General features: G+C 30.8%; 2 protein-coding genes across 6 annotated transcripts in view; one reads left to right on the top strand and one right to left on the bottom strand.

Annotated features, from left to right (window-relative positions):
* Positions 1–13,004, bottom strand: part of LOC130893688 (uncharacterized) — a 38,002-nt gene extending 24,998 nt beyond the window's left edge. For 2 of the 3 annotated variants that reach the window (XM_057799987.1, XM_057799989.1), the window contains exon 1: positions 11,035–11,872. The gene's annotated coding sequence lies outside the window, so the exon portion shown is untranslated. Of the gene's footprint in view, positions 1–11,034; positions 11,873–12,968 lie in introns of those variants that run through there. The other variant, XM_057799990.1, reaches the window with a different exon arrangement.
* Positions 2,623–13,651, top strand: LOC130893687 (L-threonine dehydratase catabolic TdcB). 3 transcript variants are annotated; one of them, XM_057799985.1, is made up of 10 exons: positions 2,653–2,740; positions 7,554–7,625; positions 8,306–8,428; positions 9,980–10,050; positions 10,150–10,437; positions 11,942–12,104; positions 12,198–12,353; positions 12,415–12,551; positions 13,111–13,336; positions 13,403–13,651. In XM_057799985.1, exons 2-10 carry the CDS (start codon positions 7,590–7,592, stop codon positions 13,535–13,537), a joined length of 1,335 nt encoding a protein of 444 aa, XP_057655968.1. In that variant the 5' UTR covers positions 2,653–2,740; positions 7,554–7,589; the 3' UTR covers positions 13,538–13,651. The 3 variants fall into 3 exon arrangements, with proteins under 3 accessions (XP_057655967.1, XP_057655968.1, XP_057655969.1); XM_057799986.1 differs by having other exon boundaries at positions 2,663–2,740; positions 8,306–8,423; XM_057799984.1 differs by lacking the exon at positions 7,554–7,625 and having other exon boundaries at positions 2,623–2,740.
* The last annotated feature ends 531 nt before the right edge of the window (positions 13,652–14,182 follow it).

Genomic DNA, 14,182 nt, shown 5'->3' with positions numbered 1-14,182 from the left:
CGTTGGACTTTAAATGATAATTTAAAAACCAAAAAAATTAACATATTTGCAATATTTGATGTATCGTTCGATATTAATGTACAGGGTAATTTTCCTGTATTTAAAAGGTCTCTAATAGGCAAACTAATGTGTGCATCGAGCGCATGTGAATCGTTATAATCAGTCTCCTAACCTATCATAACCTAACCTAACCTAACCTAATATAACGTAACGTAACTTAACATAACCTAACCATAATAATAATAATAATTTTTTCCATCAATTTTTATATAATATTGAACATTTGCTCATTTCGGAAACTCTTAGATGTTGCTGATGGTTTTTCGTTTTGTTTTAATGATAATAATTATTCGAAAGTTCGTATATTTGCCCATCTCTAGTCGAAAATTATTATTTTCCCAAAAATGTTTTTTAAATGGAACGAAAGTCCTTAAAAAAGAAACTTATCTTGGTACATAATATCAAATATGGCCAAAAATGATATTTTTTTTAAATAAATCTTCATCAACGAACATTTCTTGCAAAAAATAAAATTCCATGATCCACTGTCGTTCCAACATGACGTCATCGTGATTAGTGTCATATTTTAGTAGTGTAGGATCCTTCCACTCATTCTAGTTCTGTGAAAGATTAATTAAACAAGACTTAACTAGTTCTAACCTCAATATTGGACGATAGACTGAAATTGATATCTGAGAATTGCAATGTGGATTCAGTCAAGATCAAAGTACATTTGTGTCACGTCAGACCATCTTCATTGACTTTGATTACATCGACAGACGCAAAAACATCGACTCTTGAAGACCTGGAGATACCTAGAAAGCTGATAAATTCGATTCAAAAGCTCAATTCAAAATAGAACCAATATTCTTAATATATCGATACAAATATGTGCTGATGAGATCGCACTGATAGCAAAAAACTGGTACAGTTGTTCGAACGAAGAAGAGAAATCTCTAGAGGTCGGATTCATAATCAATTAAAGTAAAGCGCTTTAGCAGATAAAACTTTTAACATAGTAGACTTTGCAATACGACGGTTGCTATTTAAGTTTTGAGGTATGGCAACACTGATGTGAATATGTCAAATATGACATTTCTATTATAAAGATTGACATAGGAGTGTTATTTGATACATTCATTTGTTCGAATGGGATACATCATAATAAAAATATCGCTCAAAAAAAGCTAGTGTTAATTGGTGCAAAGAAATGCTGATAAAATTGAATCGCGGTGCTTCAAAAGATTATATAAACGTGCCAGACGACGATTCATAAAAAGAAACTCATGGAAAGCAAATAAATATATACCCTTAATTTGTAAAATGTGTTTTCGCTATCTCGGTTAGATCTTTTTTAAAGTGAGAGAAGTTCTGATTTAAGCCTTTTTTAAACCTGTCCTTGGTATTTAGCTCGTAACTTTCCTATGAAGTACAGATTTACCGTGGCGGGTTATGAGTTGACGCTACACCTTGGGTTTTTTGAGTTGTTTTTCGCGATGGTCCAACGATTAAAACTTCGTTTAAGCAAAATATGTCGAAATACATGACAAACCGATAGAAAGTCTCTACTTAGTAAAAAACTAGGAGCCTTCCATCACCTACCGAGCCCTAAGTTTGTAGTAAAATAAATTTGGATCCAGCTACAAAATATTAAAAACTCATAGGCCGGGTTTTTTTCACTCCCCACTTTACCGAATATCCAAAAATTCGGTGCCTTCACCTTCTAAACCTCCGATTCCGGGTTCATTCACTTCCTAATAAAGTCCCTACTAACTGTTATTTAGCGAATAACAAAAGTTCGGTGTCCTCACCCTCTAAACCTCAGGGGCCGGGTTTCTCCACTTCCTAATAAAGTCCCCACTAACTATTATTTACCGAATAACCAAAAATTCCGTGCCTTCACCTTCTAAACCTCCGATTCCGAGTTTCTTCACTTCCTAATAAAGTCCCCACTAACTAAAATTCGATGTCATCAAGTTGTTTGCCAAATAAGTTATTAAGAAGACACTAGTGTCAATTAAAGAGTTTAGTAGAAACTTAACCTCAAAAGTGGTTTGTTTGTTTATTATACTAATATTTGATTAGTTCATTTTTGGAAATATTTGTCATACAAATAATTAAATATTTAATATAGATGCATTTCAAGATTTAGAATATTTGTTTGATGAAATTTTTGACCGTTTTCTTTTTCCTTTCCTATCAATTATTTTCTAATATAAATTATAATTTTCAGACCAACACGTGTTTCTCCAACTCGCGACTATTTCAACATTAACCTTAACAAAACAGGTGCAAATTTAATTAAGCACAGATCGTTATCACAAACGTCAACATTATTTCTCTCTTTATTCAATATATGGACGATTGCTATATAGACATCTTTCATAGTGTTACCAACAGTAGACAATTAAAAGTTCCTACTAAAGTTATGTAGCTAATAATTATTTGGCACTTTATTAGATCGTTAAGAAACCGACCCTTAGGGGTTTAAACGTACGAAATTTCAAAAATTTCTTGTATTGTCTAGAAGTTGACAACCTTCCATTTACGTATTGCGAGCATCCTGTATAAATTATTTTATCTTTTGGTGAAGAGATAACTTTTAAGACTGCGGGTCAAGATTATATTTTAACGTTGCACTAACTAGTTTATATTGAGTCAAAGTGTACAAAACCTGCAGTAGTGGTCAGATATGGAAAATTATACCAAATCACCTGACGATTCCGACATGTCAGATATTGTAAGCTTCTTCTTTTCATTTTCTAATTTAAGTTGTGTGTCGCTTTGTACTTGACATACATTGAAAATATTTTCAGATGATAATTAGAGTTAGTAAAGCGATAATAAAATAAATAACCGCTAATTACAATGATTGTGCGTATTTTTACGAGAATTCAATGATAATTTAAGGAAAATAGAATTTAATACAATACGAAAAACACATTAAAATAATTAAAACACGCATGTACTCTACTGTTAATATAATACAGTCACTTTAGGTAGATTTAGGCAACAATTTCGGAAAATATATAAAGCTATAAAGTCGTTCAGACTTGTTCATTTGACATCCTAAAACTCCTCTCAAAAATCGGGGGTCCAAACTAAAATAAATCGATTTTTTACAAATAACTCGTTTTCTATGGGTTTTACGCTATTTATATTTATTATCGATATTGTAAAGCATTAAATTCTCTACAACTTTTGTTTAGAAAATTTTTTCGAACGATGAATCGTTTCTGAGATAGAGCGCGCGCGGTTAGAATCCCGTTTGAAATCAACTGGAGAGTCCCGATCAAAATATTCTCTTATAAAGTTTACAAATTATTGCTAAATATATACCCAACTATACAGTCGTTTAAACTTATTCATTTGACATCCTAAAACTTCTCTCAAAACTCACGTATAATTCGATGTGAAGAACTTTAAAAATCGGGGGTCCAAAGTAAAAAAAAAATCGATTTTTGCACATTTTTTACAAATAACTCGTTTTCTATGGGTTTTACGCTATTTCTATTTATTATCGATATTGTAGAGCATTAAATTCTCTACAACTTTTGTTTAGAAAATTTTTTCGTACGATGAATCGTTTCTGAGATAGAGCGCGCGCAGTTAGAATCCTGTTTGAAATCAACTGGAGAGTCCCGATCAAAATAATCTCTTATAAAGTTTACAAATTATTGCTAAATATATACCCAACTATACAGTCGTTTAAACTTATTCATTTGACATCCTAAAACTTCTCTCAAAACTCACGTATAATTCGATGTGAAGAACTTTAAAAATCGGGGGTCCAACGTAAAAAAAAATCGATTTTTGCACATTTTTTACAAATAACTCGTTTTCTATGGGTTTTACGCTATTTCTATTTATTATCGATATTGTAGAGCATTAAATTCTCTACAACTTTTGTTTAGAAAATTTTTTCGTACGATGAATCGTTTCTGAGATAGAGCGCGCGCAGTTAGAATCCTGTTTGAAATCAACTGGAGAGTCCCGATCAAAATATTCTCTTATAAAGTTTACAAATTATTGCTAAATATATACCCAACTATACAGTCGTTTAAACTTATTCATTTGACATCCTAAAACTTCTCTCAAAACTCACGTATAATTCGATGTGAAGAACTTTAAAAATCGGGGGTCCAAAGTAAAAAAAAATCGATTTTTGCACATTTTTTACAAATAACTCGTTTTCTATGGGTTTTACGCTATTTCTATTTATTATCGATATTGTAGAGCATTAAATTCTCTACAACTTTTGTTTAGAAAATTTTTTCGTACGATGAATCGTTTCTGAGATAGAGCGCGCGCAGTTAGAATCCTGTTTGAAATCAACTGGAGAGTCCCGATCAAAATAATCTCTTATAAAGTTTACAAATTATTGCTAAATATATACCCAACTATACAGTCGTTTAAACTTATTCATTTGACATCCTAAAACTTCTCTCAAAACTCACGTATAATTCGATGTGAAGAACTTTAAAAATCGGGGGTCCAACGTAAAAAAAAATCGATTTTTGCACATTTTTTACAAATAACTCGTTTTCTATGGGTTTTACGCTATTTCTATTTATTATCGATATTGTAGAGCATTAAATTCTCTACAACTTTTGTTTAGAAAATTTTTTCGTACGATGAATCGTTTCTGAGATAGAGCGCGCGCAGTTAGAATCCTGTTTGAAATCAACTGGAGAGTCCCGATCAAAATATTCTCTTATAAAGTTTACAAATTATTGCTAAATATATACCCAACTATACAGTCGTTTAAACTTATTCATTTGACATCCTAAAACTTCTCTCAAAACTCACGTATAATTCGATGTGAAGAACTTTAAAAATCGGGGGTCCAACGTAAAAAAAAATCGATTTTTGCACATTTTTTACAAATAACTTGTTTTCTATGGGTTTTACGCTATTTATATTTATTAATTCGATGGGGACTACCAGTTGATTTCAAACGGGATTCTAACCGCTCTCTATCTCAGAAACGATTTACCGTATGAAAAAATTTTCGAAACAAAAATTGTAGAAAATTTAATTTACTACAATATTGAAAATAAATACAAATAGCGTAAAACCCATTGGAAACGAGTTATTTGTAAAAAATATGGGAAAAATCGATTTTTTTACTTTTGACCCCCGATTTTTGAAGTTGCTCACATCGAGTTATATGTGAGTTTTTAGAGGATGTAAAATGAACAAGTTTAAACGACTGTATAGGTGGGTATCTCGATTTTCTTAGGTGAACTACTGACTAATAGTCGAAACTAACTAATAAAAACACTTTTTTTACCAAAAATCGATTTTATTCATCAATGTAATCTACTTCAAGAGGAATATAAATTCAATAACTTCTCGATGCCGTACTTGTAGAAGGATTTGTCCTTTGTCTCAAAATAGGCTTCGGTTTCAGCAATTGCTTCTTCATTTCAACTGAATTTCTTATCTACGAGCATTTTTCTGATATCAGCCAACAGCCAGTGGTCACTGGGGGCCAGATTTGGGCTATACGGTGAATGAGGAAGCAATTAGAGGTGTAATTCGTTCGATGTGCGGGCAAAAACTTTTGTACGAACAATTTTGAAAAAATTAGACTACCAAAAAGTCGTGATATACCCTATATTATTATAATAATCATGTTTACCAAACTTAATCTTGTATTTTTCTATTACCCCGATGATATTGAAAATAATTGTACCGATATTATAGAAATTATGATGATTTTTCAAAATTTCGACCTTCGACTTCAAAACTTTAGATAACCTTTATATTACAGAACTTATTGTCGTAAATTCAATGTTAATATTTACCACTAATTTTGTTTTGGCTATAGAATATAACAAACTTCTTCTAGAAACCCCCGTATAAAACATTCAGAATGTATGAAGTATCTTGAAGTCATAAGTCTTCTCATATAAAAAGTACGACAATTTGAAAAACAAGTTTAAATTTTTATTTTTGTGAGATTAAGTACAGTACCGAAAGAAAATTTATTTAAAACTAGTGAAGTCCGTTAAAATGATAACAAGTTTGTAAAAATCGATCAACAACTTTTTTAAATTGATTTTGTTTCCCCCTTTCCCCATTCACACAACTTTTTTACATTTTATTAATATGTAAGAATTAAAAAAAATTGCGCAAAAAATATAACATTTTATATTACGTACCAACTGACACTTAGTCCGGAACTGCAAATATTTCTTTCTAATTTGTTAACGTGCACAATTCATTTAATTGTTTGGGGCGACGCGACGCCCGTTTAGGCCCAGAAATCAGAAATACCAGGTAAGATGAATTTTAATGATTGTCCATTTCAGCCCACAATAAAAATATGATTAAAAGGACTATTTATAGGGGGCGCTCATTGTTAGATTATTTACTTCTACAGTAATATCTAAACTGTATTAAAACTGTAAAAAAAGGCTGAAAAATTGGTGAATTGGTGAGGTTAAGTGAAATCACGAGCGTATGTGGTAAAACACTTTTTTAAACAACTTTTTACTATACATGGCTTTTTTAGTTTTATATTTGTTAAAAGATAAACGTGAAAAAACAGATCGCTTGTGCCTCTCTAAGATATGTGATTTATGTGACAACTATTGTTTAGTATTGTCACGAAAAGAAGTGGTAGATTAGGTGAGATTAGGTTAAGATTAAGTTAGGTTAGGTTAAGATTAGGTTAGGTTAGGTTAGGTTAGGTTAGGTTAGGTTAGGTTAAGTTACGTATACAATTTTAATTCTTTTATTATACAATTTTTATTTCTTCATATAGTTAATTGTATAATAATTAATAACGTATATTTTCATGATCCTTGTCCGTAGATAAAACCCCTATTGGATGCCTCCGGAGCCAATGACGGGGAGAGGGAGTACAAGGTAGAGGGTGGGTTTTTAGCTGGTAGGCGTGCGGTTAGCCGACGAATCCATCAAACCTGGGACACCTTCCCAGAGATCTTTGGAAGATTTTCTCACCCACACAAAAAAAATAAAAGATTAGGTTAGGTTAGGTCATGTTAGGTTAGGTTATGTTAGGTTATATTAGGTTAGGTTAAGTAAATATAAGAAGAAGGGAATTTAAAAATTAGATTATGTGAAAATTGTATCATATTATAATTCTAATTCTAACGGTTTTTGTACATAATATTATAAATATTAATTGATTAATTAATAAATTTCTTTACGTATAGTTAGTTACTTCTTTTAGATGCATTAGATTTAAAATTATAAATGTGCAGCACCTAATTAGTCCACCGTTAAACCCTCCGGGCCCAGGTAGAAATGGGTAAATTTAAAATAGGTACATTTGGGGTTTGGGGCCGATTAGGGCTGTTTCTATGCACGACATTTGCCTCCTCGGGCCGAAATGGACAACGCCCTTCAATATATGTTAAGAATTTTTTTTCAAATCTTTAAAAACAGACGGTCAAAGTTCAATATTAGTTAAAATTGATTCTTCCATATTAATGAAACAAAAAAAAAACAAAAAAGGGTGTATAAACCATAGATAAACAATATTAAAGAGTGCTAAAATAATAATTTTATAATAATTGCAGATCAAATTTTAAAGAAGGTCTTAAAGAATAACCGTGATGCTTAGAAATTATATAACTCGTATTATGAAAGAAGTAAGTATCCATTATGTAACATAACCTCAATAAAGCTGAAAATCGTGTCTCTAGTATTTTAAAAACAACGAGCATCAATTTTTTTCGATCGGTTTTCTTATTGTTAATGTACGAGGATGATCCAAAAAGTAGCTGGCATGACCTAGAAAGGACGGTAGTTTCAAAACAGCGTAAGGAAATTTTTCTCAAATTTCATTTTCATTTTTCCGTGTTTGGCAATGTTTCACAGAAATAAATCGCCGTTTCATAATCATAGATGAAGCATGGGTCCATCAATTCACCCCCGAAACAAAAGAACAATCAAAACAATGGACTGAAAAGGGAGAACCGGCTCTAAAGAAAACAAAGACAGTCCCATTTGCACTCAAGGTCATGGCGACGGTTTTTTGTGATGCGCATGGGATAATTTTCATTGAGCTCAAGCACCCTATTCGCCAGATTTAGTTCTCTCGGATTATTTTCTGTTAGCATCGAACTTATTGAACATCGCTAGGAAAAGTGTATGGAACTAAAAAGAAATCACTATGGAAAATAAATATAATATTATAAATAGAATTAAGTGGCAATACACAGGAGCTGAGACAGGCAAAGACTCTACTGGGAAACTAAAACCAGAGAACTTATGATATTATTTACTTTTTATCATTATTTGGTAAGTTTAGAATGTTTTATTATTCCAGGAAGTGGAACCCATATTTGAAGACCCTTTGTGCAATTCGAAGCTACCAGTAAGGGTTACTTTCGAAGAAATCACCTCGGCAGCGTACAAAATTAGAAGCGGAATTGTATACACGCCATGTACGGTATGAAAAACTATCAAGGAAAATTGTTACTTTCATAATTTTTCAATTACGAACCAGACAAAAATATAGAATCATTTGTAATAGTGAAATATATATAATCAAATTAAGTATATGCTCAAATGCTTTTTTTTAATAAAATCATTTTTATAATCTCGTTCTTAGCATTTGAAATTTGTGTACAGAAACAATTTTGTAAGCTAACCTCACTTTTTAGTTACATTTGAATTCCTTCATTCACTCCTTTTTCCTAAAATTTTATTTTTTATTGGAATAATTACGTTTTAATAGCCTCGTCACGTAAGCCACGAAGGAATAGGGTTCTTGTAGTGATCGATAATTTCTATATTAAACATATTTAAAAAATTATAAATCACTTCTTATTTATGAATTTAGGTTGAATTGAATTATAACTAACAAATATTATAAATCGCAAATATAAATTGATGATAATTTGAATAATAACACGTGACAGAAAACGTTTTTAATTATTACTACGGTTGTGACGTAGAAAGTAAGTAAATACTGAAACGTAGTCGCCGCGTATCGCCTTTCAAACGCCATTTTGTTGTTGTGAGTGGAAGTAATTGGTTGTTAAGTGCGATTTTTGTTTTTGTAATGGTTTCTAATTGAAATTATGACCGAAATAGGATTTTGCTAATAATCAATTATTTACTTCGGCTGAAATACGTTGAGTAAAATCAGATACGTAAGAATTACTAATTAGATTTCCTTATAGTAACATTTTTTTGCTTGAACTTTATTAAAATGTAGTCATAAAGATGGTAGCCTTGAAGGTTATGTTTTGATTAAAGCTTTCGATGTTAAAACATTCTAGTACAATGCACCAACGATACGTCATCTTGTATTCCATAAAATTGAAAACTCACTGCCGTGCGATTGTTTTTTTAAAAAAATCTCAACAACTTCTTTCGAACTGTATTTACTTCTAACCTCACTTGAGTCTGTTCACTTACTTTCTACGTCACACTCAGTCATGTGATAACAAATGCGTTTTGGCGCGTCATTCAATATTTAAGTATATTTTCTGAATTATACATTCGAACTTTATAAATTTTAATGGATGATTACGTATGTTCATGTTTGATGGCATAAATAATTCTAACTACTATCTGAAGGCCAGGGGCGGTTCAAGCCCAATGGTTAACAATCCGTAACTTTTAAAGGGACAACCTGTACAATCTAAATATAGCAAAAATGAGAATCTTGTTAATTTTAATGTTTTTGTTTGACTATTGGCTAAAGAACGAATTACAACGTTGCCTGATCTTCAAAATAGTCTTCAATATAGCGAAATACTCAAGAGTTGGTAAAACTAATTATTTTTTCGAATTTCAAACATTATATTGTTAAAAATTTGATGTATTTATGAAAATATTTTCGAAACAACTTCATGTACCGAATAAAGGAGTTAGATTGGTAATTTCAGAAAATATAACTTTTGATTTTGCTTTTTTATGACTTCCTATCGACTTTAGATATACAATTTCATTTTTTTAATTTAATTAATAGATATTTTGATGATTTTTATAGCGCTCCCACATGTCTGGGTTAACAGAAATGGATATATTTCTGAAAAAGGATTTTTTACAACAAACTGGAAGGTGTGTTCATGAAAAACTATATTATATTATATTTTGATTTTATAGCTAGATTTCGAAACTCTCAAGTTAAGTAGTATATTAATTTTGTTTTATAATTAGTTTCAAAGAACGAGGTGCCAGATACGCCCTACTCCAATTAACCAACGAACAAAAGAGAAAAGGCGTCATCGCAGCTTCGCTGGGTAACCACGCGCAGGCTCTAAGTTACCATGGTTATCAGTTAGGAGTACCAGTGACTGTAGTAATGCCGATAACAGCTCCGATAATGAAAGTACAAAAATGCAAAGAATACAACGCTAACGTCATCATGGAAGGTAGGAACATGGCAGAAGCGAAAAGGAGAGCTATGCAATTAGCCAAAGAAACCGGATGGATATTTATTAATGGGTAAATTATCTTTTAAAAAATCAAAATATCAAAAATTCCAACAATTTAAAACAAGAAAACGTTTAACAGAGTTTTCAATATTAAAAATTTCGTATAATTCAAATTATATCACTATAAATTAAGCCCCTGTATAACTTCCAATAGTTATATATAGAGTAAACAACATATCAAATACAATTTCATTATATTGAGATACTGAATTGATTATTATTACATAGGTTGTATTTAAAAAGACGTATATTTGTTTTGATACGCAAGTATAAGCCACCCTGTAAATATAGGCATAATTTATTTTAATAGCACGTCGTTATTTACAATTTTAGTTAATAATTTCAATAATTTGACACCCTGTATATTGTCACCATAACTGAAAGCTTCCCTTAACGCCTAACCAAATTCAATTAATATATGATTTTCAAGTCTTGTTACATTTTGTCGCATTAAAAACTTCCCCTGTATGTCCTCACCATCACTATAAGTTAACCTTAATGTTTTTTTTTTTTAATATATGTAACTGAATCCAATTCATATGTGATTTTCAAGTTTTTGCACACTACAAACTTACACTGTATGTTCCAGCCGTCACTGTGAACTTACCTTAACGCTTTTTCTTATATTTGACACTTAATCCAATTGATATGTGATTTTCAGGTCTTGTCGCACTAAAAACTCATCCTGTATTCCCCGCATTTCAATATAAGCTCATCTTAATACTTTTTTAAAGGTGCCATTAATCCCGATTCATGTGTGATTTTAAGGTCTTGTCGCACTAAAAACTCCCCCTGTATGTCCCCACCGTCACTATAAGTTCATAATGGTTTTTGTTAAATATATGTTAATTAATCCACCCTGAATATCCCCGCCGTCACTGTAACGCTTTTCTATAAGCCTGTCACTAAATCCAATTGATATGCGATTATTATAGTCAATGATTTAACACTACAAAAAACCCACTGTTTCATGTATCAAAATCTTAAGCAATATTCATATCATGATAAAAAATGTTTGTTACCCTTTATTACAGACGGTATTTTCAAATGAATAAATTTACTTCTAATTTCTAATTGTTTGTTTAATTATTTTTTAACTGATTTGACTATTACTTATTCACTTAAAAATGACAGCTTGTCAGAAGAGGTCAATACGAATACGAATACAAAATTAGATTGAAACAACAAAAGTTAGTTCCAACTGTTATAACGATTGCGGCGTTGTCAAATGCTCGAATATATCAAGATAAAAAACAAAATCTTTATTTAATCCCTAATGAAAGTTTTCGTACAGATATGGTCAAGATTTGAAAAAATAATAACTGTGGATAGAGCTCATAATAAATTTTTATTAATATTGTTCAGAGATACCTCTTTTAAACACAATGACGTCATAATATCGTAAAATCCTTAAGAACGTATGTGTTTACTTAAAATTGTGTTCCTTTAAATTAGGGTATTTTCTAAATTATAAATTAAAATCAATTAAACCCTTCGTTTAATATATTTTTTAGGTACGATAATCCTCAGGCTATAGCTGGTCAAGGTACCATAGGATTGGAAATCATGGAACAAGTAGAAGATATAGACGCGGTTGTGGTACCAACAGGTGGTGGCGGGCTTTTGGCGGGAGTAGCTGTAGCAGTAAAAACTCTCAATCCCAGTATTAAAATTATTGTAAGTATTTAATTGGACAGTAATATCAGACTTCACTGTAATTTACAGTATATATTAACGTGACACACTGTATACAAAACGTTTTTAAATTAGGGTGTAGAATCGGAAAGATGCGCCAGTTACACTAAAGCGATCGAAAATTCGGAGCCCATGCATACGGATATAGAATCTACTTTGGCCGATGGACTTGCAGTACCTCAAGTCGGATACAATGCTTGGAATACTTCAAAACATTTGGTAGATAAAATGGTAAGTGATAAAAATTGTTATAAAATTAAAACTATTATTAATTTCGTCATTCTGTTGTTAGATAGTTGTAAAAGAAGAATGGATAGCGTTGTCAATATTGAGATTTGTCGAAAATGAAAAATGTGTAGTTGAAGGAGCAGGTGCTTGTGGTTTAGCGGCAATTTTAGCTGGATTTTTAAATGAATTCAAAGGAAAAAGGTATGTATTCATTTACTTTCACTACTATTAAAAATCATGAAAAAGTATTTAGTACTTTCAATAACTTTCGGCTATAAGTACAATAAATATGGCAACATCTCAAATATACAGCGATCTGTGTTTCAATTCCAAACTGTTTTTATTATTCCAAGTTAATAAGCGAATAATATTAAACTGATCTATAATCCCAAAAAATAGTGAAAACTTATTAAATAAACTTAAAAAATATTTTTGGTGATGACCGATGCAAAAAAAAATGAAATAGCAAACCGCAAACATGAACGTATCATTACGAGAAAAAAATTAAATTGTTTATATTATTAAAATGTGTTACAAAACAATTGTTAGTTTTTGTATAATAATACAAAGAATTGCAATTTTATTACATAACTAAATAAGAATTTGAAAACTACTCACCAATAACTATGTTCATATTTGTCAATAAATAAAGTTGATTAAGTTTACTACTTGTAAATCAAATTTATTAACCTCACAAAATTAATCTAACGATTTTTATTGGCGCACATTAAAAGTATGACATTACAACTACTATTTTTAGGGTTGTTTTGATCCTGAGTGGTGGAAATATTGATACAACACTGTTGGGGAGGTGCTTAGACCGAGGTTTAGCGGCAGACGGGCGATTAGTAAAATTTAAAGTGACAGTTAGCGATAGACCTGGTGGTATATCCGAATTATGCAAAATAATTTGTTCTGTAGGTGTTTCTATCAAAGATATTATTCACGAAAGGGCATGGGTCACATCAGACGTTTTTAGCGTGGAGGTAACACATTATTATTTTTAAATTTACTCTTATAATTACTCAATCTAAACTATTTTATTGTTTTAGGTAAAAGTAGTATGCGAAACTAGGGATTATACTCATACTACAGAATTACGTGATTTATTATTTTCAAAATATAAGAAAGTACAATTTGATCGGATACAGAAAACTGATTGTGTGACATCGTCGACTGAAATTTAATTCGAAGTAGATATTTTGAATAAGTTATAAACACAGGTATATATCAAATATCGAACAATATATTAATGATATTTTGTAATATTAGATTATCTTTATTAAAATATTTTCAACATATATCAGTGTTTTATCTATTTCAAGTGACCAATACATCGAAACTTTTTATTTTAATAATTATTTATTGATTAATGCAACTATGCAACTCAATTCGAGGTCGTGTCAAACAAATTGTTTCTCGTCTGAGCAGGACCGTATCAGGACCAAATAAAATGATAAATTATCAAGAAAAATCGTGGGTTCCATTTACAGAATTTATTTATTTATTTATTCGTTCGTTTGGTATCTCAATATAAACACATTGAAGTTCCAAGTGAATTTGAAGTTTTCGGTAGATGTCAAGTACTTTTTAGTATACATATAATTCAGTTTAAAGCTAAGAAATCATAAGGAGTGGGGAGTATAGAGTCTAGAAGTGATATATTTTATAAAAATTCAGATTCTCAGCAATATTTTCATAGCTCCTTTATTAATTTTCATTCGCATTAACATTCTAACTTTTCAATTAGATTTGTCTCAGTTTCCAAATTACACCTACAATTTCCAACGACTTGATTCATCATTAAATCGAGCTTGACCACTGATATGGAT

Source organism: Diorhabda carinulata, chromosome 5 (assembly GCF_026250575.1).
Source record: "Diorhabda carinulata isolate Delta chromosome 5, icDioCari1.1, whole genome shotgun sequence".
Taxonomy (NCBI): domain Eukaryota; kingdom Metazoa; phylum Arthropoda; class Insecta; order Coleoptera; family Chrysomelidae; genus Diorhabda; species Diorhabda carinulata.
This window is presented reverse-complemented; position numbering and strand designations above follow the sequence as displayed.

Bases quoted from the DNA above. Each gene is read 5' to 3' on its own strand.
- LOC130893687 (XM_057799984.1), top strand. From the start codon at position 2,693: ATGGAAAATTATACCAAATCACCTGACGATTCCGACATGTCAGATATT. The intron at 12,105-12,197 runs GTAAGTATTTAA...TTTTTAAATTAG, and splicing joins ATCCCAGTATTAAAATTATT to GGTGTAGAATCGGAAAGATG. The intron at 13,337-13,402 runs GTAACACATTAT...TTATTGTTTTAG, and splicing joins CAGACGTTTTTAGCGTGGAG to GTAAAAGTAGTATGCGAAAC.